Here is a 25,879-nt window from a genome sequence, read left to right on the forward strand (position 1 = left end):
GGATATTCTCATGATTGAATCATAAGAATATCAAAAATGATTGAATCATAAGAAATATTAAAAATTACATTATTCATACAATCCGTAGGCAAGTGTGAAGGGGATTGCCTAGATTCATTATTATACCGTATGATCGAAAAAAAAACGGCGTCCAGTTGGCTTGTAAATGACTGTCGATGACATTCCTCTCAGTCAGTTTTCGATGTCATTTTATATAGTTTTTATGTCATTTTATATGTATGGGGAATGTCATTATCGATCGTCATTTCCAAACAAACAGGATGCCGTTATTTTTCGATCATACGGTATATATGTATATACACGTTTAAAACATATATATTTACATTATTTTTTATTTAATTATACATTATACACACGTTAATAAATAAATAATTTTCTTGATGATCAGTTAACGATGAACAGTCACTGTGACTGTTAAATAAATTTTGCATTATCGGCTTAGATATTCTAATATTATAAAGGTGAGACTATAAAATACAAAATTGTATATGCATTACTCAAAATAAACGATATATTAGTTAACTTTTTAATGAATATTTTTTATCGTCTAGGTACAAGCTAATTTCTTATGCTACGCCATTGGAGAATTTCAAGTGGTGACAAGTGGCCTCACTTTCAGCTGCCGTGTACCTGTCCCCTCTCTTTCCTTGTCTAAGACTATACCAAAGAGTTTAAAAAAATGTAGGTGGCGCCCCCTACAAGCAGTAGTTATATTGACATCGGAATTAAATTCATCATATTAAAAAAAAACAGATACTAATTTTCATCCAAATACATTTCATCCGAATTTAGTTCAGAAATTATTAGGAAAAAATCGAAATAAATATGAAATTTCTGTATTTCTCCGAAACTAAGCATTTCAGGGCATGCATTTATACGAACTTTTTTACTTATTTTTATCTGCATAATATGCGTGCGAAGTTTCCGGAATACAGTTCGGACCACTCTGTATATAGGAAAAATACATATATATTTAAATAGAGAATAATATATGACAAATTTTAATTCTTGTTTAATATACATAATTTCTTAACTTAACGTTTCTTTGATGCATATCCACGTTTTTGTTTCTTAATGCTTAATAGTACTTTTTAGTAGAAACAAGGGCTGTTTTTATAGCGCCCCCTTTTTGAGTTTTTTTGTTTCAGGAACGGGTTATGCTCGCCCCTAGATGATGTTTTATTCATCAGTTCATACTATTTTCATTTAGTCTTTTACGTACCCAAATAGATCTCGCTAATGATGTGAATGTAGACGACATACTCCTATGCGTAGACAAGTTCCACATTTCAGTATCCCCGTGGTTGAATATCCTATTGCGGGTCTGGTGCCACGCGTCGGGTACGTTTTTGTACTCCCCAAAATCATATGCGCAATATGGTCTAGTGCCTTGGATTTCATCTTTCTCCACTCGGAAGGCTGTAATTAATGCGGCAGTCGCGATTCGTCGATCTATTAGGGTAAAGCATTGTGCGGACATAGGGTTACCGCAGTAATGGTGAGTCCTCGAGAAAGATACTGTCCCTTCGTCGCTTCTCTTTTGCCATAGCATCTGTGCCATGCTGCCTCTCTGACTGTGGTGTTCAAATTCACAAATAGCCGCCTCTGTGCATCTGATAAAGGTATAAACATCCAACAATAATCGTGAGTTAAGTGGTAATTTGACCAACGTTGGGTGTATGCTGTCTCTACATACTCCCGCTGATTCGAGAAAACGTTGCTGCTCGAGAGTTAGACTAGTGGCTGGTGCCCAGCCTAAACAGTTTACGGTCGGTAACCCTGCGGATACTCCTTCAAGTGGGACTAAATCTTCGGGAAGATTCCAATTACTGGGTTGTTGAGGATTACGAGTATAAGCGAGGTCCTGTTGCATTCTTTGCGCTATTACCACTGGTGCCGCGAGCGATTCATACATGTAATGGTTTTCCGCGCTAACGCGTCCAAAGTGACCGTGTTCGTTAGGCCATGCCGGGAAGTCAACTTCATAATCTATCCCCGTCGTATCTTTGATATTGCCTATCGATCTGAGATAATCTCCAATTGGTAAAGGTGGTGCATGTAGAGCTTGATTTTCCTGTCCTTGGTATCTTTTTATTGCACCTATCCTCGCGTAAGCAATTGACCAGATGTAATACGAATAGGCGGAAAGCGGTACGCATCTATTAAAATTCTTGGATATGAAACGTAGATTATTGTAAGTTTCGTCAATTAGGGGCTGTAACCCCTCTAGTGTTACGGCAAATTTGCTTCTCGATTTGTACGCCGTAAATGCAACACTATCATTCCCGAAATTATGCCACATCGGATCGTTATTTACCTTTGGCTCCATATTGGTCCGTTTGTTTACCAAACTAATGTAGGCAGTCTCGAAGCCGTCGAAACTGTTCGCGGTTGCTCTAAAATTAAAAATAAATGTTTAAGTTACGAGGAAATTACTGATGAGCAAATGCAAGACCAAGACTCCCTTGGTCTTGAAGTCTAATAACTAGTCATGTTCTTGCAGGGTACGGTCTTAGCCTTGCTGCAAGAGACGGGCGCCTTAACTAATACGGCAATATTTTACGTATGGTTAGATAAAAAAAAAGTTGTAAAAAATGTCTATACCTCTGTGGACGATTCATCTCTCCAAAAAAATCCTTTATGGGTATTTCGCCACTGCACTGCAAGAAACTCTACAAAATAAAATAGTTATTTTTTGTAAACACTTCTGCGTTAATCCTAAACGGACACTGCTTGTCAGAAGTTGTTTGTTTGCAATATAAATAAACATAACATACGTAAAATTTAAAAATAATCATACAGAAAGTTTGGGGCTTTTTGGTTTTACCTTATTAAGTAATTGTTATCAGGTAGTAATTGTTAATTTTGAAGTTTAACTTGATATAATGTCATTTTAACAGAACGTCAACGGTTTCTTGTACACGTATCTGTTTTAAAAAAGTAAAGTGTTCTCGAATAGTTGAATTTAAATATTTTAAGTTTCTCACATATTTTATTAACCAAAAATGTCTGGCCGTGGTAAAGGTGGAAAAGTGAAGGGAAAGGCAAAGTCTCGTTCCAATCGTGCAGGATTACAATTTCCCGTCGGTCGTATTCACAGATTGTTGCGTAAAGGCAACTATGCAGAGCGTGTTGGAGCCGGAGCTCCGGTTTAAGCTTGTTTCATATAGACGCGAATCGCGAATTGCGATTTTGCGAAACTGCTCTAATTGGTCCAATTTTACTGATCATGGCCGCGCTGTCAGAAATTTTAAGATTTTGGCGATTCGCAAGATTTAAAATTTGGGGGGCGGGAAAGTTAAACTGTTTTCAACTTTTTGCGAATATTCGCGCGATTTTAAGGTTCGCGTTTGCGCAGAATGGTGTTGTGATCCGGTTATCGATTATTTTGACCGTTTGACGACGCTGTCGCAAAGTAACTTGAAAGCATTTCTCCAGCTTTAGTGTGTTCTGTGTTCTCCAGTTGAAATGGGTTCTCGTCAAATACGTCTAAAATAATTTAAACGTATTTGGTTCTCGTGCATATGTTTTTGATATATATGGTGACAATTTTTCAACTTCAACCAAGTTATCAAACTCCTATACAGACAATCTGTTAAAATTCCTAAATTTTTTCTCATTTTTTCCTTATTTCTTGAATTAAATTGTGACAAGCACCTTGTTGCTTACGAAATTTGAATATTTCACATGTCCCAAATGACCCATAAATGACCTATAGACCTGTGCTATAAACTATAAACCCGTTCTCTTCTACGTTTTAACAATAAGTAAATGGCAATTTTGCACCTTATTCTATTCCAATCCCACAATCGTAATCGATATTCATAATTATTAAAAAAATGTAAACTCATATTGTATGCTATAAAATATAAAATAAAGATCGTAAACACGAATAAATATGTATAAAACAAATTAAGTTATCTCAGGTTAGGATTTTTTTTGATAACTTTCCGTGGAACAAAAATGAAATGTCCCTAAAAATTCGCGACTGTATGAAATAGGTCCAAATTTTGCGAATATTTTTTGGCGAATCGCTTTTCGCAATTCGCGATTCGCGTCTATATGAAACAAGCTTTACCTGGCTGCTGTTATGGAATATTTGGCTGTCGAAGTTTTGGAATTGGCAGGTAATGCCGCCAGAGATAACAAGAAGACCAGAATTATCCCTCGTCATCTTCAATTAGCCATCAGAAACGACGAAGAATTAAACAAATTGTTATCTGGTGTGACCATAGCTCAAGGCGGTGTTTTGCCTAATATTCAAGCCGTTCTGTTGCCAAAGAAAACCGACAGCAAAACCAAATAAACAATCGTGACGGTTCCTTACCTAGCAGATAGTTGTTTTCTTTATTCTTTGTATTTTTTTGCTCCCGACGACGGAAAGAGATAAACTTTCCGAAACGTTAAGCATTTTTTTCTTTGTTAGGCAAATTTGTATAACTGTAAACATAACTTCTGACAAGCAGTGTCCGTTTAGGTTTAACGCCCCAGAAGTGTTTACAAAAAATAACTATTTTATTTTGTAGATTTTCTTGCAGTGCAGTGGCGAAATACCTATAAAGGATTTTTTTGGAGGAAAAAAAGTTTTAATACAAATATGGCTTATTGTTGACGGCTGCCATAAATCACACATTCGCTGAGAAACCTTTATTTAAGAAATTATTGGGGGGAGTGGGGTAAGCAAATAAAAATTTCATTACTTTTTTAATTATTGTTTATGACAAAATGTAAGACCGTAAGCCCACGGCCACACAGAAAGCGTTTTTTGCGTTTTTAGCGTGAAGCGTCTTTAGCGACTAAAACAAAATAACAGGATTATATAGGAGTGGCCACACCAAAAGCGAGTAGCGTTCGGCGTGTCTCGCAAAAAACGCAAATGAAAACAAATCAGTTTGTTTTTTGTAGCGTCTTTAGCGTTTTCTAAGATGAGACCCCGTCATAGGCGGAAGTTATATTTAATAATACAATAAAAATAAATTAAATAGTATGCATTTTTTTCATTTTAGGGTATTATGTAAAAATATTTTATAAAGAACATTTGTGCGTGTGTTGAAAAAGTGTAGTTTGAAATGTTGAAAAAGTAATAAATTAAAGGAATATTTTCTTACGCGTAAAAAATAGTTTTTTACGTGTAACAAATAATTTTTTATACGCAAAAAATATTTTTTTTGGGTAACAAAAGTTTTTTTACCAGAACCAATAAGTTTTTGAAGCGTAAAAAAATATTTTTTTACGTCTAACAAATAGTTTTTTACACGTATTTTTTTTTTTGGGTAAAAAAGTTTTTTTATAGGAAACAATAAATTTTTGACGCGTAAAAATTAGTTTTTTCGTGTAACAAATAGTTTTTTACACGTAAAAAATATTTTTTTTGCGTGTTGTTTCATAAATCATGTCTAAATGTTTCATAAATCATGTCCTAAAATTGCATTAGCAACTAGAGATATTTACTATTCTATTATATAATTATAATTATTTATTATATTATAATTATAACAAGTACTAACCACAACAACATAAAAAAACTATACACATATAAACTAAAATTCGTAAAATAAATGGCAAATAATAATTATTATTTTTACACACACCACTGGCACTAGCAGTACATTGTGTTTGTCTCCGAATATAAGCCCCGGCCCGTCCACAATTCAATCCCAGCATCTTTTATCTTCGTCTCTTCAACGCTAACGGCGCCGATCTCGCCTATCTCTTTCTATCAGGATTGATGGTTGGACGGGCCGGGAATCCACGAGCTTGCGGCGTTACTAATTGACATATTGATAGAAACTGCAGACCTGCCGCGTCTTTTGCGTGTTTTTAATGGACACAAATCGAAAAAAGCCCTTAAAACGGTAAAATCGCAAAAAGCGCTCGAGACGCAAAAAACGCAAAACGCTAAAAACGCTTTCTGTGTGGCCGTGGACTAACAGCGTTTTCAGATGGAGCGGACCGTCCGCGAGTTCGAGCAAGTACCATGAGTTTAAATGATCAATTTCACACGGGACGCGTATGCTCCATCCGTCGAGCCCTTGCTTTGACAGAGCGTCCGCGCGCGTACGGGCTACGTGTTTAAATACGCTGTTTCACATACACCCGGACCGTCCGTCGCGGACGAAGTGCTGCCATGCAATTTATTTCGACAAGCGTCTTTGCAGCTGAGTACCTTAAAAATTGACACAGAATTATTGATATACGCTGTGGAAAATCAAAGAAGTAGGTATATTGGTTGTGTCTTGCGAGGAATATAAAAACCGAGATATTAAAAATAAAGCATATTATGGAGACGTTGTAGCCGCTACCGTGCCGGATTTTGATAATTTGAATCGGGAAGAATAATGTAAAACTGGTAAACAAAAAACATTTCCCACTATTCTTTATTGACAAGTTATTAAAATAAACGAGTAATGAACAATAATAAGCAAGAGATTCTGCTTACAAATATTTTTATTTTCCCTTAAAATTAAAAAAAAAGCAGGGCCTGTGAATTCCTCGTAGAATTATAGCAATGGTAACAACTGCTGTTATATCACTTCATTCTGCTCTCCGATGGCAACCAATTTTCTCTCGCATTTGATTTGGTTGTATAGGCCGTCCTATACGTAGATCGGTTCCAGATTTCAGTATCCCCATAATTGAATATCTTATTGCGGGTCTGGTGCCACGCGTCGGGTACGTTTTTGTACTCCCCAAAATCATATGCGCAATATGGTCTAGCGCCTTGGATTTCATCTTTCTCTACTCGGAAGGCTGTAATTAACGCGGCAGTCGCGATTCGTCGATGCGTTAGGGTAAAGCATCGTTCGGATATAATGTTCTCGCAATAATGGTTAGTCCTCGAGAAGGATACTGTCTCTTCGTGACATCTCTTTTGCCATGGCATCTGGGCCATGCTGCCCCTCTCACTTTCCTGTTTAAATATACAGATGGTTGGGACCCCCCTTGCAGTTTGGACATATCTATTGACTTTACATAATAATGATGAGTTAAGTTGTAATTTGTGCAAGCTTGGGTGTATGCTGTCTTTATCTACTCCCGCTGATTCGAGAAACTCTTTGTGATTGGTATTTAGGCTAGCAGCTGGCGCCCATCCTAAACAGTTTACGGTCGGTAGACCTGCGGATTCCCCTTCAGCTGGGACTAAATCTGCGGACAAGTTCCAGTTTTTGGACTGTTGGGGATTACGGGTATAAGCGACGTCCTGTTGCATTCTTTGTGCTATTACCACTGGTGCCGCGAGCGCTTCATACATGTAATGGTTTTCCGCGCTAACGCGTCCAAAGTGACCGTGTTCATTAGGCCATGCCGGGAAGCCAACTTCATAATCTGTTCCCGTTGTATCTTTGATATTGCCAATCGATCTGAGATAATCTCCAATTGTTAAAGGTAATGCTAAGGCTTGGTATGAATGCAATAAATCGTAATCAACGTCCAGACGTTCGTATTTTTTTAATGAAACTATCCTCGCGTAAGCCATTGACCAGACATAATAACTAAAGGCGGAAAGCGGTACGAATGTGTTAAAATACCTAGACTCGATACTTAGGGCATTGTAAGTTTGGTCAATTAGGGGCTGTAATCCCTCTAGTGTTACGGCAAATTTGCGGCTCCGTCCGTACGCCATAAGTTCAAGACCATCGTCCTCAAATTCCTGCCACATAGGATCGTCACGCACTTTTGACCCCATAATGGAAGTCCGTTTGGTTACCAATCTAATGTAGGCAGTTTCGAAGCCGTCGAAAATACTCCCGGTTGCTCTAAAAATAAAAATTTCAAAGTGAAAGGAAGTTTGTGATGAGCAAATGCAAGACCAGGGTCGGACTGGCCATATAGTCAGGGTGGCGAGTGCCACCCGGGCTCCAGTCTTCGCGAGCCCCCCTGTCTTAGGAAATGGAAAATAGTTCATTATTTATTCTTAAATAGACGGAAAAAATAAATTGTAATAAACCTCACAATTGTAGAAAACACTGCTGCATTTTGCGTGTAAAACGGTACTAACCCAAGCAACACACAATGGTATTTTATACGTTTAAACTGATCTAATACCGTCCGTCTTATCTAGGTATACGACAAAGAATGTGAAACGTATAATAAATTGCAAAATGTCCGCGACTTCAACGTATATTTAAGGTTTCTATATTCCTTTTATAATCGTATATACATACAGGTTGTTAAATTATTTATTACTCGCGGCAAGAGCTTTATGGTTGAAATATGGCAACCTCGGCCGCTCGAGAGACGTCGCGATCGATGGGACTAGTCGGCAGCAGGGGGGGTGACAGTGAAATAGGAAAATTGGAAACAGTCATTAGTGTCATTCCTGTCATTCTCCTCACGACAAGTATGGCCGCCGAGACAAGGACAGCAATGTTTCTGTCTAACTATTATCTAACTTCACAGTGTTTAGAATTGACAGATTTCAGTTTCAGAGACAACTTCAGATTTGTTCTAGAACAAATTAGAAAATATTTGACGCCATTTTAATTCATTCCGTTTAGTTTCGTTTTGGAAGTTCAATTTAATATTTCGGCTGAAATTTATAAATATAAAGGTAATAAAGTATATAAAATATATATTACATGAAGAATCCTGGAGAAAATGACGTTTCTGCAGTAGTAGGTATGTCCCATGTATATGAAAAATAGGTAGTAAATAAACACTGTTTTTACATTTTTTAGATGCAAGAAAATGGTGTTATAATCTCTTTGATCGGCGATTTTTTTGAAAATGGAAACAATTTACAGCAAGGTAAGATCATTTTTAACTATAGCCAACATTAGTTATCTCCAATATGTGCGATTTATTGTCAATAATGCAATAAATCGGACTGATAATCTGATTATGTTATCCGACTAAAAGTCTCTTTTTGCTTTTTGATTTATAAGCCAGGTCTCTTTGGAAATAATGGACGCTTTTTTAAACAGTATATTTATATCTTATACCTATTGATATTTTTACATTGTTAATTTTAGTATAAAAAAATTTGTTTTTCTGTTTTCAGGTTTTTGTATAAGGCTCCCGTTTTCATGTCCCTGTGTCCGTTTTCTGTCCTTGAAGTCTGGGAATACGTGTGTTTATTTACAAATTACTGTAAGTCATGCTTATACCTTAACTAATTTACGTTAAAAGTACATATAATTAACTAATTGGTACTGAAACAATACAATCCTCTATATTTTTATATTTATTTAGTCACGTTGTTCCATATTTCAAATAAATATATGTAAATAAATTATTTTTTGGTTTTATTTATGAAAAGAAAAAATACAAAATGCATTTGAACTGAAAGAGGGCCCGCCATTGAATAACCGGAAACGGAAATGAAAATTAAGCCATCATGTCCTTATCATGTCAACCTGTCAATTGGAAAATTAGTTCTCCAGACGACAACGAAGGCTTTCGGTGGCGTATCGTGTTTCCAAGATTTAACACAGAGTTGACACTTCTTTCTAGTTAATTATTTTATGGTCGGCAGTACTCATTTGGAATTGGATGGGTGAGGAGCGTCACATTTTTTAAAAATATTACGCGAACGTCGAGACATTGAATTATTGAAATAATTTTCCCAAGCAAATTTTACATCTGCGGATTTTCTCAAAAACTTCATCACGTAGCTCAGGATGTCAATACAAATCTGTTACATTTGGCGATTATTTTTGTTTAAAGTCCTGAATCATTTATTGAAATTTATGAATAAATACGTAGAGCAAAACCCGCATAGCACGATAATCCCAAAATTTTATGCCGTGTAATGCATTATGAAAATAAAAGCGTTATTCTAAAAAAATAAACTATAAACTCCAATAAATAAAAACAGAAAAATCAAGAATTAATTCAATAACAACAATAAATAAATATATAAAAAATATGTATTTCTACAAAAATGGCTCAAACAGCCCTCCTTCTTTCGCTAAACAAAAGCCTAACCTATGTTAAAAACTGCTTCGCACCTCCGAAAGAGTTTCTGCTGTAATGGCATTAGAGGTCTCAACAATTTTTGCTCTTAACTCCTCTAAATTTGTCGGCCTCCTGATTTCGTGGCTGTAGATAGTCTCCTTAAGATAACCCCACAAAAAGAAGTCACTCGAAGACAAATCGGGAGATCTAGGTAGCCACCTAATATCGCCAGTCCCACTAATAAGGCGGTTAGGAAAAGTATTCGACAAAAACTCTTTTACTCTAACCGCATTATAAGCGGGACAACCGTCTTGTTGAAACCATACTGTTTCCAGATCAAGATCAGGAAAGTTTTGAACGGCGGGAAAAACTTGGTTCTGAAGTAGCTCAAGATATTTGTCAGCATTCAGGGTACCATCAATAAAAAATGGGCCTATTAAATGGTCACCTAAAATACCTTCCCAAACATTGAGTTTTTGAGGGTACTGGGTGCGATATTCAAAACTTCGGTGTTCGTTTTTCTGAGACCAATAGCGGACAATAAAAGGATTGTGTTTTCCTTGCAATGGAAAGGAAGACTCATCAGTGAAGAGAATATTTTTCACAAAATTATCATCCTGATTAGCCTTTTCCATTACAGTTTCACAAAATTCCATTCTCCGCAGATGGTCATCAGGAAATAATTCCTGAGTTTTAGAATATTTGTAGCATTTGTAGCCATATTTTTTCCAAATTGTTGTAACTGTTACGTTAGAAACACCCAGTTCCTTGCCAACACTTCTACTGGATCGTGTACTATCCAATTCCAGAGCACCACAAACCATTTCGTCCCGCCGTTCTTTTTCCTGAACTATCTCAACAGGCGGTTCTTGCTTAAGGTGGCATTTTTTGCAGTCGTTGAGGCAAAAACATTGTTCGAAACTCGAAACAATGTTTAGGATCGTTTTCGCACACGGAATGGGCCTATCCTCAAAGACTACTGCAAAAAGATCCCTACACTGTGTTGCTGAGTTACCACCGTAATACCATTTAATCAACTGAACTCTTTCGGGAGGTGTATAAACAGCCATGTTTAGCGAAAAAAAAAGTAAACAACGCTTTACTCTCAGTACTACAGTCGCACAGCGAATAGTGAATTTAAAGAAAAATTGCCGGCGTTCTCTAGGACAGGTAGTAGGCAGTGTTGACATTCTGTTCCCCAATAAGTAATCGTACACTTAACAACCCATATACCAGTATTATACAAGATGGTAAACGTATATTAGCAATTTAAGATATACTAGAATTACGCGTAAACCAAATACGTGTATTAAATGTTATTTTTCTTTATAAATTTATACGTGAAACAGAACCGTTTATTAAATGTTATTTTTACATACAAATTTATACGTATCCAGGAAATGAAATTTAGTAATATAACCACCTAGCATTATTGTTTTTCATTAATATGAAGGATTTTTGAACCAGTATAAACAAACCTAAGGTTACTTAAGAACTGCTGCATAATGGTGACATGAATTATACCCTATAGCCTCTTTATATAACATAATATTGCAATCTTTAAGTAACCTAAAATTAAGAACTTTGATTTTACTGCTTCAAAGATCCTTCTATTAATAAAAACAATAATGCTAGTCCAGTTGTCTTGTTGTCTACCAGAATAAGAAAGTTTGACAGCTTCTAAAAAATGGAGAAAGGGTAAACAATATTATAATTATTGTTAGTTCCCAGTAGTTAGTACGCAGAAAAAAATCGTGGGTGTTTGGGAAGGCTTGAAAGGAAACAATGTTTTTGCGACGTTTCGCGAAGAAATGAAACAGAAAAAAATGACGGTAAAAAAAAATTGTGATGGTGAACCTGAGAATATAGGTTATCACCGAGGGGCAAACCGCTGGTGGTATTTATTGTACAAGCACTTGATAATACTGGTATTTTTTTGTACTTTTGATACTAATTTTGTATTTTTGGTACTAATTTGGTAATAAACTGGTATTATTTGGTAATAAACTGGGTTTATTTGGTATTAAACTGGTATTAAACAGGTATTTTGTTGGACATCTGTCAACGGTGGATGTGGATTAGACGTACATGGCGACCGCCGGGAAGCTGATTACATCATTTCTAGCTCATTTGCATTGAAAATGAACCGCCTTCGCGCTTTTTGCACCATCAAAAATTTTTGGTGTTGACCTATTTTATATGAAGTTTTTTAACTTAACTTTTCACATGAATGATTGTCGTAATTAGACTGTGCGATTCTTTTAAACCGTTCTAGAACCGAACTTTTTTAGAACTCCAATTAAGCTTATATGTTTTTCTGACCTAATTATCGTAGTTTGACATGAATAGGCCTTAAAGCTCCAAATATCTTAAATTCTTCAGATGCTAAAAAGAATAATACTAATTTGGTATTTTTGGTTCTAATTTGGTATTTTTTGGAAATAATTTGGTATTTTTGGTACTCTTTTCCCAAAATTGGTATTTATTTAATTATATTATCCACCATTTTTGGCAGCGGTTTGCACCAATTTTTTTTTTTTTTGATTAGCAATATTTACATTTGCATTGTATTACGGGTAGTTCCCTAAATTCAAACTAACAACAAATCAATACTGTAACGTTTTTAGTTCGTTACATGTCTTTTTTATATATGATATATCTGATGTCTGGCGTATCGTCATCGGATTCCGTATCGTTCAGGCCTGATAATTTATTTGGCACGCTTGGCGTAATTTTTACGTTCACTTGTCGCCAACCCTGTTATCGTTTGACACAACCCTGTTATCGCTCTGAGGAGGCGCTGTCAACATCGCTTCTGTCAACTCTCTCCGTGCTTAACCTCACTTTGTTTTGCCGCTCTGTTGTATCCCGGTTTTTAGATATGGTGATTATTTAAATCTTGCTGTATAATTTGAATCAGCTGCTATTTCAAACCAACAGGTGAAGATCAGATATTATCCTTTTAGATTCGATATTATTACTGCATATTTTTAGGGTAGAGTTTTGGATGTCCCAACTTAACTTGTATTTGTATTTTACTGGCACGTTGGCGTCCCTTTTCTTTTGTCCTCCAGAATGTTACATGGAAGAAAGGACAGTTTCTTTGTTTTTTATTGAGCCCTCGGAAGTAATTCGAGGTAGGTTTATTTTGTTTATTAGACCTTGTTTGGTTTTAAACAAGAGTTTCATATTTTTAGGGTCCAAGGTACGGACTATTTACAAGGTACGGGCATTATCCAAGGTCCTAGTAGTATCCAAGGTACGGGTAGTGTTCCCCTGTCTTATGGACGGACTGTGTCCAAGCTTATGGCCCAAGTTACGGACATTATCCAAGGTCCTAGTAGTGTTCCAAGGTACGGGTAGTGTCCCCATATTGCCACAGTATGGATACAGCGTAACCCCATGCTGCTTCGCTCCCATTTCTAAGCCTAGTCAGTAGCTACGGCTGTATTGATTCATGGTGTCCTTATTCTGGCCCCTTTTGTTGTTTTGGCCAACAGGATAGCCGACAGACAGTACAGAGATATGAGCCTACCTCACGCTGCTACTCTTCGAAACAGGATTGCCTCAAGAACAGCTAAGTGTAGATTTAAGTTCTAGTTTAACATTTAACATTTAAAACATTTTCAGTATTAAACAATAACGTACATCTTAAGTAATATCGTACAGACTATGTTTAGTGGTTAGATTGTTAAGAACATTCATGTCGATTTAATATTTAAAATATGATTTAGATCTTAGGTTTATTACATTACGTCTTGTAATGGTATTACTTTCATAGATATTTAGTACAACTCTTAACACCAATTTTTTTGACATATAACCACTATATATTTATTAGAACTCTACAATGTCATGTACCAGCAAAGAACATCATGAATAAATATAGCCATTAGGTTTAAGTAATATACAACTGTGTTTTCTTTCTCTGTACATGCCTGGCGCCCAATATCTGTATTTTTTTGTTTATTGTTATTGATTAGTTTTCTCTCTAGTGAAATACCTTACCCACGACTGCTCTCCGATGAAAAGCTGCCGTTCGCAGTGGTAATGTTTAAAAAAAAAGCGCTACACCTTATTATTTTTTTTTCGAGGGCTCACTAAATAATAAAGTGCTGCTAATAAAGGGAAAAATTGACCGAAACGTAAGCGGGAAATACGCAAAAAATTTCCACCCGGGCCCCTTGTCGCAATTCCATCCGACCCAGTCCGACCCTGTGCAAGACCAAGGCTCCCTTGTCTTGAGGTCTAATAAGTAGTCGTGGTCTTGTGAAAGACTATTGCAAGTCTTCCCCTTTTTTAATAGTTTTTATATAGAGGCACTTTCTACCTAGAGTATTTAAATAAATTGGACTTTAAAGTAATTTGATGCTAAGGAAACTCCAAAGAAAGAAACAATATTTGTTTGATGAAAGTTTTCAATTTTCAATATACTTCGTATACTCTAACACCCCCTTTGCTAAAGAAAAATACACTCAGATGCAAAAAAACGCAACAGATTTTTTTTCGTCAAATTTAAACAACAGGCGACATAACAAACAAGGTACAAAAAGAACATTTTTACTCCGAATTGAAAACATGCTATTTTTTTTTCAAACGTCACAAATCATTTTTTTGTACTTTTATATGCCTAGGCATCTTCTTCTTCAAGTCTCACGTTTAGGGTTGCCATCTTTTTGCAAAGTAAAAAAAAGGACATTGGACTATTAAAAAAAGGGGGGGGGGATACTTTAAAATTTTGAAAAGCTCTTTTTAAGATCAAAATGGTTAAAAAGAAAGCCTAAACCTATTAATATTCGGTGTCTAAATTATCATTTCAGATTAAAAGGCGAGTTCTAAATAATAGTATGCTCTCCAAAAAAAATCCTTTATGGGTATTTCGCCACTGCACTGCAAGAAAAATCTACAAAATAAAATAGTTATTTTTTGTAAACACTTCTGCGTTAAACCTAAACGGACGCTGCTTGTCAGAAGTTATGTTTACAGTAATAAAAATTTGCCTAACAAAGAAAAAAATGCTTAACGTTTCGGAAAGTTTATCTCTTTCCGTCGTCGGAAGCCAAAAAATACAAAGAATAAAGAAAAAAAAATATTTAAAATATTTAAATTCAACTATTCGAGAACACTTTACTTTTTTAAAACAGATACGTCTACAAGAAACCGTTGACGTTCTGTTAAAAAATATTATTAGACAGTTAAAGCAAGGCACAATACGTATACGTATCTCTCGATTACGTTACGTCTGCCGTTGTGTTGTCGTGTAAACAAGAGATAAAGCAAATATTTTGACGTACGTAACGCAAATGGTACATTTGTAATTCTAAATTATTTTGTGAAACAATTTATTTAATTTTAAAATTGAAAATGGATATCTATTATTCCATTGATTCCACATTAAATTTATAAAAGTAATATCGAAAAATGAAGAAAATTATAAATGGAAATTATTTTATTACAGAAAGTAGTCCTTACAACTTAAAATGCTCTTCGTAATAAAAAAAATATTGGAAAACAGACACAGCTTTATGATTATTTATTAGATTCCATCTTTTAGAATCCTCATATGGATTTTGGCTATAAGAACTAGCATTTAATTAAATAGATTCCAAAATGAGTTTATTATGATGCTTAATATTTTCATACTAATTTATTGTAATTGTAATAAAATAGGCCCAGTTCTGTGACACTGGCCCCAAAATTTATGAAATAACTTAATTACTAGCCAGTTGTGGAAACGAGTTGTTTGTGAATTTGTACGTTCGGCATGATTCGGGTGAAAATCGAAACTCCTTCGGCTCGATACGTTTGCATTTTGTACGTACGTAAAGGCACGTGAAGATATGTATCACGTATCCGTAAACGCAAGTGAATTTCTCACTGCGCAAGCGTACATGTCAAACGATACGTTTACGTCTACGTCTTTGGCCGTGCTTTAACTGTCTATTATATTATAATTTTTAACCTAACCCAACCTAACCTAACAGAACGTCAACGGTTTCTTGTAGACGTATCTGTTTTAAAAAAAGTAAAGTGTTCTCGAATAGTTGAATTTAAATATTTCAAATAGTTTTTTTTGTTTATTCTTTGTATTTTTTTGCTTCCGACGACGGAAAGAGATAAACTTTCCGAAACGTTAAGCATTTTTTTCTTTGTTAGGCAAATTTTTATTAAGTACTGTAAATATAACTTCTGACAAGCAGTGTCCGTTTAGGTTTAACGCAGAAGCGTTTACAAAAAATATTTATTTTATTTTGTAGATTTTTCTTGCAGTGCAGTGGCGAAATACCCATAAAGGATTTTTTTGGAGAGATGAATCCGCCACATAGGTATAGACATTTTTTAATAGTATGCTGTTTTATTAGAATTAAAAATGTCACTTTTTGTGACCAGGCTGTACCTACGTTTCACATTACAGAGGAAGCACAATAATATAAAAAGATTTAAAATAATTTCCTGGAAGTAATTACACAGGGTGAGTCTAAGTAAATAAGTGCAAATATTTTTAGGGGATATTTTTTTCGCCATAAAAATGAAAATTGGGAATTTTTTGAAAAAAAATTTGGATTTTTTTTTTTAGTTTTTAGTTAAAAAATATATTTGTTGATAATATGGCAACATAGGTAGTAGATTAAATTAAAATAATATAAATAGATTAAAAACAGTAAAGAGAAAATATGTTTCTTTTATCGAGATCTATAGTCTGTCCAACGAGAAGATCCATGACAGTGATATATGTGTCTGTCATTTTAATTTCAAAGTAGTTTATTTTATTTTACAAAGAAATAAGTTGGTACAATTGGAACGCATAGCAGGAAATTATTATATTTAAAATTTGACTGACAAGTGATTACTTCAAAATATTGTGAAAAAAACTGTATAAAACTGAAAAAATGTAATCGAGTTATTTAATTTAATAAATATAAAATAATATAAATAAACGGTATGTGTTAATACAAAACAAACAAGAACAAGACACCACATACCAAAAAAATATAAAAAAGAACTATTTCTTAGCTTTATGAAACTTCCCGCATTTATGACTATATTTATCAATATAACTTATGTACAAATACAAATTTGTAATATTCCGCAGGAATAAATAAAACAAACTATTTTATTATTAATAACACTTACCAAATTTTTTGGGTACCCTAAAGGTTGATTAATTAACTTTAATCTTAATTTTTTAAACCAGTACCTTTGGCATTATTTTTCTTGTGCAGTACTAAAACCCATTATTTACGTATCGTGTGATGTCGATATTTTACAGCTACTCCAGTTTTTAGTATGTGTTTAGTATGGTCCTTCTACCATATTCGAGATGCACTTATCTACGACGAGATGGTATACGAACTTTAATGATGGTAACTTTATTGGTGTATAAGACTTTTTGCCTGGGCAGCGAGTATTAACCATAAACTGTGCTCTGGGTCTACAGTTAATTTTCACTCGATTTTTCCTCCACTTGACTTCGAAAGACACAAAACACACGTAATAACACGAATCAAAATGCATCATCTTCCAAAACGCAGGGTATTTGACAAAACTGACAAAAGTTGACACAAAATTATAACCTCTAGGCTGCGTTCAGATATTCAGACTAGATGCACTCCGGATATAAAATTTACGTCCGTTAACGTTCTAAAATAAAGGATATTCTTATAGAGAGAGACATCTTAATATAATTTTAATGTAGTGGAATAAGAACAAACAACTCTAGGTTGTTACGTCACGTCCAAAAATACTGTCGTCCTGTCCAAACAAACTGTCGTTGCAATACCTGAACGCAGCCCTAATTTGGCAAGACTTTGACAAGCGTCAAAAATCTAAAGGCGAGTTCATACGCATCGGCGTCCGTTTGTCGTTCATCGTTCCGTCAAACCAATAAAATTGAAATAAGATCTGTCATTTTTGAAATAAACTAATAAAAGTGGTTAAAAACAACAAGAGAGGACGTATGACGGATTTATATTTAAACCCATCCATAGTTAACTTAAAAATTGTTAGAAACTTTTTTTAGTAAAATAAATAGATTGGTATGGGACGTCATCTGCTTTTATTCTGTCATCGTCTGTCGAAATCTTACCTGAGAAAAAAAACAGAGTATACCAGCCCTGAAAATATTGGACTTATTTAAGACTCACCCTGTATAAACAGTTATTATTTACGTCAACAAAACTCACCGTCTTAACAGCACTTAAGGAACATAAAGGGGCCATTTGTTATGTTAAAATGTTTTGAGTTTCCGTATTTGATAATAATTTTAATATATTGTGTTATCCATTATTTTCTGTTTTTTTTTATGTGAATTGATACTTCTTTAGTTAAATTAAGAAGCCTATGCATTACACATTTCTATCAAAATTAACCTTTTTATTTATAGGATTGTTTTTCTGTAATAACAATAATACAGTGTGTCAATTTTAAAACTTCCCACCTTTAATATCTTTCTTGCAGTTAAAAATATGAAAAATTGGAAAGACACGTCAACTTTATTTCTAAGGGGGGCACTTAAAATGAATATTTTTAGCCTTTTTTTCAACTCCTAGGAGGGGTAGATGTCACCTTTACAATCTTAAATGGAAATGGGGGTCAAGTGGCACATCGTTTTAAAGGGCGTTTAATTCTCTTTTCAGTGGTATCCTTTATTGCTTTTTATCCAGAGGTTTCCGAAGAATCGCATTTCAAAGGTGCAGAAGCAATTAAACGTGCCAGATTTTGGTTTTGAGGTTAGTGTTTATACAAAAGTTATTGCAATGGATCTCCTTGTAGTACAAATGAGAAGATTAGGTTACACCACTTACACCCTATCTTATAAGTTGTTCAAAATGTTGTCCAATTTACCGTAAACAGTAATAAAGTCTGTTTTCAAACACCTCCCTAACATATCGGAAAATTTCACCGGAAATTGACTGGCATTCTGCTGTAATTCCCCTTTTAAGATCATCAGTATCAGTAGATTGTGCTTTATAAACAATGGATTTAAGATGTCCCCCCCCAAAAAAAGTCAAAGTGATCTTGAAAGCCATTCAATTGGTCCCCTTCTGCCAATCCATGTCGCTGCAAATCTCTCGTTTAACCACTGTCGGACCGGAAAAAAATAATGAACTGGAGCACCGTCCTGCTGGAATGTTAACAATTCCTCCTGTGAAACTGATTAGAGGTTGCCACTCATTCGAATTTAAGAAAGGAAACGTTAATGTTTATGATGTTTTCTGTTTGTTAGTATTTCGAATTTCGACCCCCTAGAAAAATGTAATGGCTACGTCCATATTGCCACCTAATCTTCTAATCATTTGTACTACAAGGAGATCCACTGCAATAATTTTTGTGTAAACACTAGCCTGAAAACCAAAATATCAATGCAGGCATATTTAATTGTTTTTGCATCTTTGAAACGCGATTATTAGGAAATCTCTGGACAAAAAGCAACAAAGTAGGATACCACTGAAAATAGAATTAAATGTCCGTTAAAACGATGTGCCACTTGACACCCTTTCCCATTTAGGATTGCAATGGTGACATCTACCCCTCCTAAGGGGTTGAAATAAAAAGGCCAAAAATATTGATTTAAAGTGTTCCCCTTACTAATATAAAACTGACGTGTCTTTCCGATTTTTCATATTTTTAACTGCAAGAAAGATATTAAGGGTGGGAAGTTTTAAAATTGACACACTGTATGTAGTTTATTAAAGTAGTTTTTATGTAGGTATAGGTATATACATACATATAGCTAATAAACGGAAGAAAAACTACACATAGTCAAATCAGGTAAATTACCACAGCTACGGGTCTAGCTCGAAGACTGTAGCCAGTGGAAGATAGCAAAAAGACAAAACATCCACCGTATGATTGGAAAAAATCAGCGTCCAGTTGGCTCGGAAATGACGATCGATGACATTTCCCATATAAATTGACATATAAAATGAGAGCGATCTTCATTTCATAGTCATCGCTGCGCTTTATTTTCGATCATATTGTACTAGGGCACAAAACGAATCTAGTAAACATAATTATAGGTGTCATCACTGGAAATTGCCCCACGGGGGTAAACCTGAGAAAATTAGAGATTTCCAACGATGAAGCCATAGAGCACCAGCTGTGCCACTGTCCGGAACTTGAAAACCGACGCTTTAAAACTTTAGGGCACGGTTGTTTGAAGGGACTAGAAGAAGCAGCAGAAGCCAACATCAGCGACATCGGGAACTTTGCAAAGAACTGGAAGTGCTTTAATGCAAAGAAAGAATGGGACGAAGGTTTGGTATGCAATAATACAAGGATCCGAACAAACAAGATCTGAAACTCCAGCAACCTAACCTGACTTAATCAGGTAAATTATGTCAACAACTAGCTACTTCCGAACACTGCTTATGTGAAGCAAGTACAAAAATTTAAAAACCTCTATAAAACATACAATCCAATAATTGCTGTGTCGAACAAAATGCCTCGATAAAAGCTTGCCAAGCGGTGTATTTTTGGCAGTTATGTACAAAAATTAAATATATTATATCAAGATCTCTTAAAAGTAGACAACAATAAAATTGATATTCTCCATTTCTTATTTTGACATGGCTTTTTGATAAATAAACATCACCACTTGGTTAGTCAAAACTTCGCGTAAAAAATCACCAACTAACACTAAACCTGGTATAGGGCTTTTTTGAAACTGTGGGCTACCTTATTTAAGAGTATTCAATGTAATTTGTTTTACCTGTAACTTTGTCGCTGAAATCCTCTTTCTGTTATAATATCTGTTTCTTCAATCGGTATACCCTCCAATCAATTATTCAATCGTCAAAGAATGGTCGAAGACTTTTAGCTGCTTTTGGACAATAAAATCATAAAATAAAAATAACAAAATTAACAAGTATGTCAAAAGATGAAAATAAAAATAAGGTCAATTTGAAGGTCATTGTCATTATGGTAGATGATGCCAATGTTGCCAACTGTGAAGTGCAGCAGTGCAGGAAATACCTAGTAGATAAAAACGTTATAAACACCTTTTATAAATATAAAATAGATAGGCAACTTATAATACATTAATACATTACAATATACGATAGGCAACTATTATACAAAAAATACAAACGGAAAATCGGGATTAAAATTTAAAATACATTTCGACATGTAAGTCAATAAGAACATTTTGTATGCTGTTAATTAGGTCGAACATATTATAAACGATAAATCAACTTAATTAAAAGCATACAAAGTGTTCTTTTATGTAGAAGATTAATTAAAGGAATATGTATAATCTGTGCTATTATTTTCTATCGAATAAAGTAAAGAAATACCGAGGGTGCCATTTAAAAATCAAAAGTTGCAGTTTCCGGTAAAACATACATACCAAATCTCGTTTTTCTATCTGAAAAAATAAAAAAGTTATAGGGGGTGAGCCACTTTTGAGACGCAGCCGGTTTACTTAAAATTTTAATATCTATAGCATATAACAGTTTGATATAAAAATACAGATTGGCCCATCACTAGCCACATAGAATAAATGGGTCACACCTAGGGCCATTGCCTGGAAACTTTTATATGGTGAAATTTTGATAAAATAATTTAGTACTCACTAAAAACACGGTATGTCGCTAGTGGTAAGAAAAATAATTTTTAGAGGTTACTAGTTTATTTGGTTGCCTGTCATATGCATATACAGGGTATTTCCTAATTAATCTAAAAATGAAACTATCCGTTTGAGTAAAAAACGCTTAAGGCGGGCTCTAATAAGTATAATTAATTTTTTTTCTCAAAAAAAAAAAAAAAAAAAAAAAAAAAAAACTCAAAAGATCAATTTTTTTAAAATAAAAAAAAAAAAAAAAAAAAAATATATTTCATTTAAAAAAACGAGTAGTTGTACCATTTATGTTAAGCAAAAATATCGATTTTTTTTAAATTTTAACTACCCTGAGTAGATCAGAAAGGAAGTACTTTAGACCTAATGGCTATATAAAAATTGTTTTAAAACACATGAGGAATCACCACCGACATGTTTTAGGACTAATGGAGAGACACCATGTATATTGTCAACTTGACAATGATTGTTGATAAATCAAATAGAAATACCTTTTTCTGTTGAAAAAGGCCCGATTTTTCAGCAGGAAAAAACATTTTTGGTTTTTATTGAATTTGGGCGTGCGTCTGCAAATACCCGGTATTATATATAATATTTCTATCTATCTAAAATTTTTAAATATGTCATAGTAAGAAATAGTTTTATAATAATGTATACATATATAATTATATATATATATATTATATTATATATATATATATATATATATTATATATAATTTATATATAATATATATATATATATATTATTATAATATATATATTATATATATATATATAATATTATATATAATATTTATAATAATATATATTATATATATATAATATATATATAAATTAATATATATATATATTAATAATATTTAACTGTAAAAATGGTATACTTATAAGCTTATCCAATATTATGATTTACTTTCTACCTTGTTGTCAAAATTTATATTTAGATAAACTGTTAAAAAAGTATTATTCTTATGTTTTATTAATATTACCTCTGATATACTTTAATATATCAGTTTTGTATAACTGTTTAAAACATCCTATTGAGATTCAAATATAAAACATAGAAAAATACTTTACAGTAAGAAAAGGCGAAGGCGCTGTGTTAAACGTAGTCTCCACTAAGAACACGGAGGGGTGCTTCTTTTGACCCAATATTAACTAGTTTTAAGTTCTCATATACTATCTAATAGAAAGCAAAGAGTAGATAAGACAAGAGAGGACAGTTCGCGCGGTACCTTACATGTTTGAGTGGTGGGGAGAGTGACCTCGTCTCGCTTGTCCCTTTAAATTATTGTATTTTTTTCGCCGGGAAATTTGAAATAGACTTTTATTAAAATTTGCCTGTATAGCTTAAAAATTAGTTACTGTGTGTGGTAAAGAGATAAATAAGAAAACGAAAAAAAAGAGTTTTCTAATATTATATAAAATAAATATATAATTAGAAAACATTATTTGTCGGGAATAAAAGATAACAAAAGCCATACTTGTATATCTTTGGTAAACAAGATAAAGGGACCAAGTCGATTTGTAAGAAATGTTTTATTTACGTAGTATTTTTTTTACATATTGGACTTGAACAAGTGTAATATCACAATGTGGAGTTTATGTACAAAAAAATAGAGTTTGTCAATTTTATTTAATAATCCTGGCAATTACAAGCTTCTAACCATGTCTTCCATCTATGGATACATTTAGTTTAATTAAACATAATTTATTATAGTATATTTTATAAAAATACTTATTTTTTTTTATTTTAACAATTTTAAAGAATTGAAATTTTATGTTTGTCGAAGAATGAGACCTATTTTTGCAGTCTTATAAGCACACACATTGCCACAATCTCGTCTTTTCCTGCTACTCGTGTCCTGTCCAGTATTCATATTTAACCATAATTACAAATTAGAACGCAATAAAAACGATACTAAAATTAAACCTTAAAAACTCTCAAAAGGAATAATATACGAAAAATCTGAAAACACACTTTAAAAGGCAAAAATTCAGAAAACAGACTAATTCAGATATTGTTTTGTAAAGCTTGATTGAGCCACCACAAATTAGCACAGCGATTAGCGTCCCTAAAAATCATTAGGTTAGAATAAATACAAATGACGCGTTATCAGATTTTCAGATTTTATCTGTTTATCTTTGAAATCGATCAACTTAGTCAATTCTTTTTCTTTGAATTATCAGTTACATTGCGAAAAGAACCTAAAACCAACCATAAACTAAAAATTTACCATTTTCCGTTTTAACATACGTTACTTATATATCTTCTTATATTATTAATTTTATTTTCAGAAATTCTCGTTTATTTTTTCAAAGAAATAACTTTGGCAACAGACAAAATGGAACTTGACGGGACCTTTAAATTTTAATATATCTGCGTCTCTCTCGCGAAATTCGACTTCTTTGTTCACTGTCGTCTCTTGTCTTATCTACTCTTTGATAGAAGATTATTTTCTTTTATCTATGCCTAGGGTATGGAGTCTAAAAGGAGGAGGCGAATCGAACGCAAAAATTATGGGCCCAGTTTTTGAGATCTAAATGAAGTTCGAAAATCGCCGTTAGGGGCGCAAGTGATCAAAGAGATTGATACATATTTATATACAATACACAGCTTCTTATGGCAAGAATAACTATTTTGTTATTAAAATTATACAGCCAAGTTAATATTTGGGCATATTTTTTACCAGATAGCTTTTTAGAAAACGATGGTTTTTTCTAATTGAGCATGTGCGTGGCTAAAATTTTGAATACAAACCTTAAATTTGAGTTTGGAAAGTTAGTTAGGTTATATTAGATGCCGGTTTACATATATCCTTTTTTCTAAATGTTATTAAAAAATGTATCTTATATGTGGTTCTTCTTAGTGATTCACGACCGAATGAAACAATAAGTGCTAAAATAAATCTTCCTGAACTGTTGTTACAAAAAATATAGAAGTTTCAGCAACAAACGTATCACCAGTTCAACCTTTGATTTTATGTAAACAGTAATTGTTTCTTGATGAGAAAAGCGAATGAAATCGTTTTTGGTGTGATTGTGTTAGTGTTTTATTAATAGTATTGTTGATGCAGTTTAAGGTTCATTATTTTTTCATTTTAAACATTGAAATTGACTGTTTAACATTGCAGTTGTAGTGTTTTTGATGACCATTTAATAAACATTAAAATCTTACGAACTAGTAGTGGTTCTATGGCGATTGACAGATTGAATAACGAAAAATTAAGAGTATAATTTTCAGGAATAACTTAATCATAAATGGAAACTGAAGACGAACGTATACCATTGCACCCTTGATCGGGTGTGTTATCTGTTCCATAACTTTTTATAAGGCCTGAAACTAGAGGTAGAGTATATTTGCTGAAACGTTTCCCTGTTGATTCTAATAGCGTTTTTTCTAGCGTTGAATTGTAAGTTTTAATGCATTAGCTAAGTTGCAATTGTCCTGTTTCGTAAGACAACTTAAATTAAGATATAATTATCATTCTAATGTCACTAATAATTGTAAAGTTTTTTCTATTGATATTCACTTTATAATATAATGTAGAGTTTGTAAATTAAAATATTAATTGAATTAAATAATAGGTACTCAGTTTATTTCAAAAGCACAAAAAAACAAACACAGTTAAAGAAAACAAATATTAAAAAAAAAAAAAAAAAAAAAAAAAATATTTTATTTAGAATAATACATTACAACTTTTGTTTCTATTTACTTAATTCCACTAAATAATAAATAAAATATTTACGAATATATAAATTTAATATACAATTTAAAGTTTTTTTTTTTTTTTTTTTTTTTTTTTTTTGCCAAAAAATAAAACAGGAACATCACAGTATTTATACAGAACACACAAAAATTACAATTTAAAAAAAATGATTCAAAAAAAAAATATTTAATAATTTAAGCTCTTGTGTTATTATAAGTGAAAATTTTATGGTGAGTTTCATTAGAAAACATATTCTAAGATGGTTTTTAAACACAATCAAAAGTATCAACCACAAATACAATAATTTTCAAATTATTCTTATTATCCTCAATGAAAAAAGCGTCTTGCGTACGGCTAGTCAAAAAATCTTAAAATTAATTTTTTTATAATAGATTTACAATTGACATATTGCAACAATACTGTCAATTAGTAATACGATAATTTTACTTTATGAAATTACTACATCTAGAAGCCGATTTTTAAAAAAATTGTAAAAATTTTTTTTATTTTCCTTATATTTTTAAAATTCGATAAAATTTTCATAAAATCGACAGCCACACGTCTTTAGTAGATTCCTAGGGACAGATGTTTAAAAAGGCTTTTTACAGAAAATTTCGCTCCCTCGCAAGGGGCGAAAAGTTTTCCTCTTTCTTTATTATAATGAGAAATATGTAGGC

The 25,879-nt window shown here is 33.3% G+C and overlaps 1 protein-coding gene across 2 annotated transcripts; it reads right to left on the minus strand.

The window, feature by feature from the left end:
* Positions 1-1,006: 1,006 nt before the first annotated feature.
* On the minus strand, positions 1,007-20,873 carry LOC115881811. Of its 2 annotated transcripts, none has more exons than XM_030899489.1 (2): positions 20,630-20,873; positions 1,007-2,417 (listed from the first exon to the last, which is right to left on the minus strand). In XM_030899489.1, exon 2 carries the CDS (start codon positions 2,348-2,350, stop codon positions 1,208-1,210), a length of 1,143 nt encoding a protein of 380 aa, XP_030755349.1. In that variant the 5' UTR covers positions 2,351-2,417; positions 20,630-20,873; the 3' UTR covers positions 1,007-1,207. The 2 variants fall into 2 exon arrangements, with proteins under 2 accessions (XP_030755349.1, XP_030755344.1); XM_030899484.1 differs by lacking the exon at positions 1,007-2,417 and adding an exon at positions 6,381-7,778 and having other exon boundaries at positions 20,630-20,854.
* Between the last annotated feature and the right edge of the window lie 5,006 nt (positions 20,874-25,879).

This window comes from Sitophilus oryzae, unplaced genomic scaffold (genome assembly GCF_002938485.1).
Source record: "Sitophilus oryzae breed Bouriz unplaced genomic scaffold, Soryzae_2.0 scaffold_1111_pilon_pilon, whole genome shotgun sequence".
Classification (NCBI taxonomy): domain Eukaryota; kingdom Metazoa; phylum Arthropoda; class Insecta; order Coleoptera; family Curculionidae; genus Sitophilus; species Sitophilus oryzae.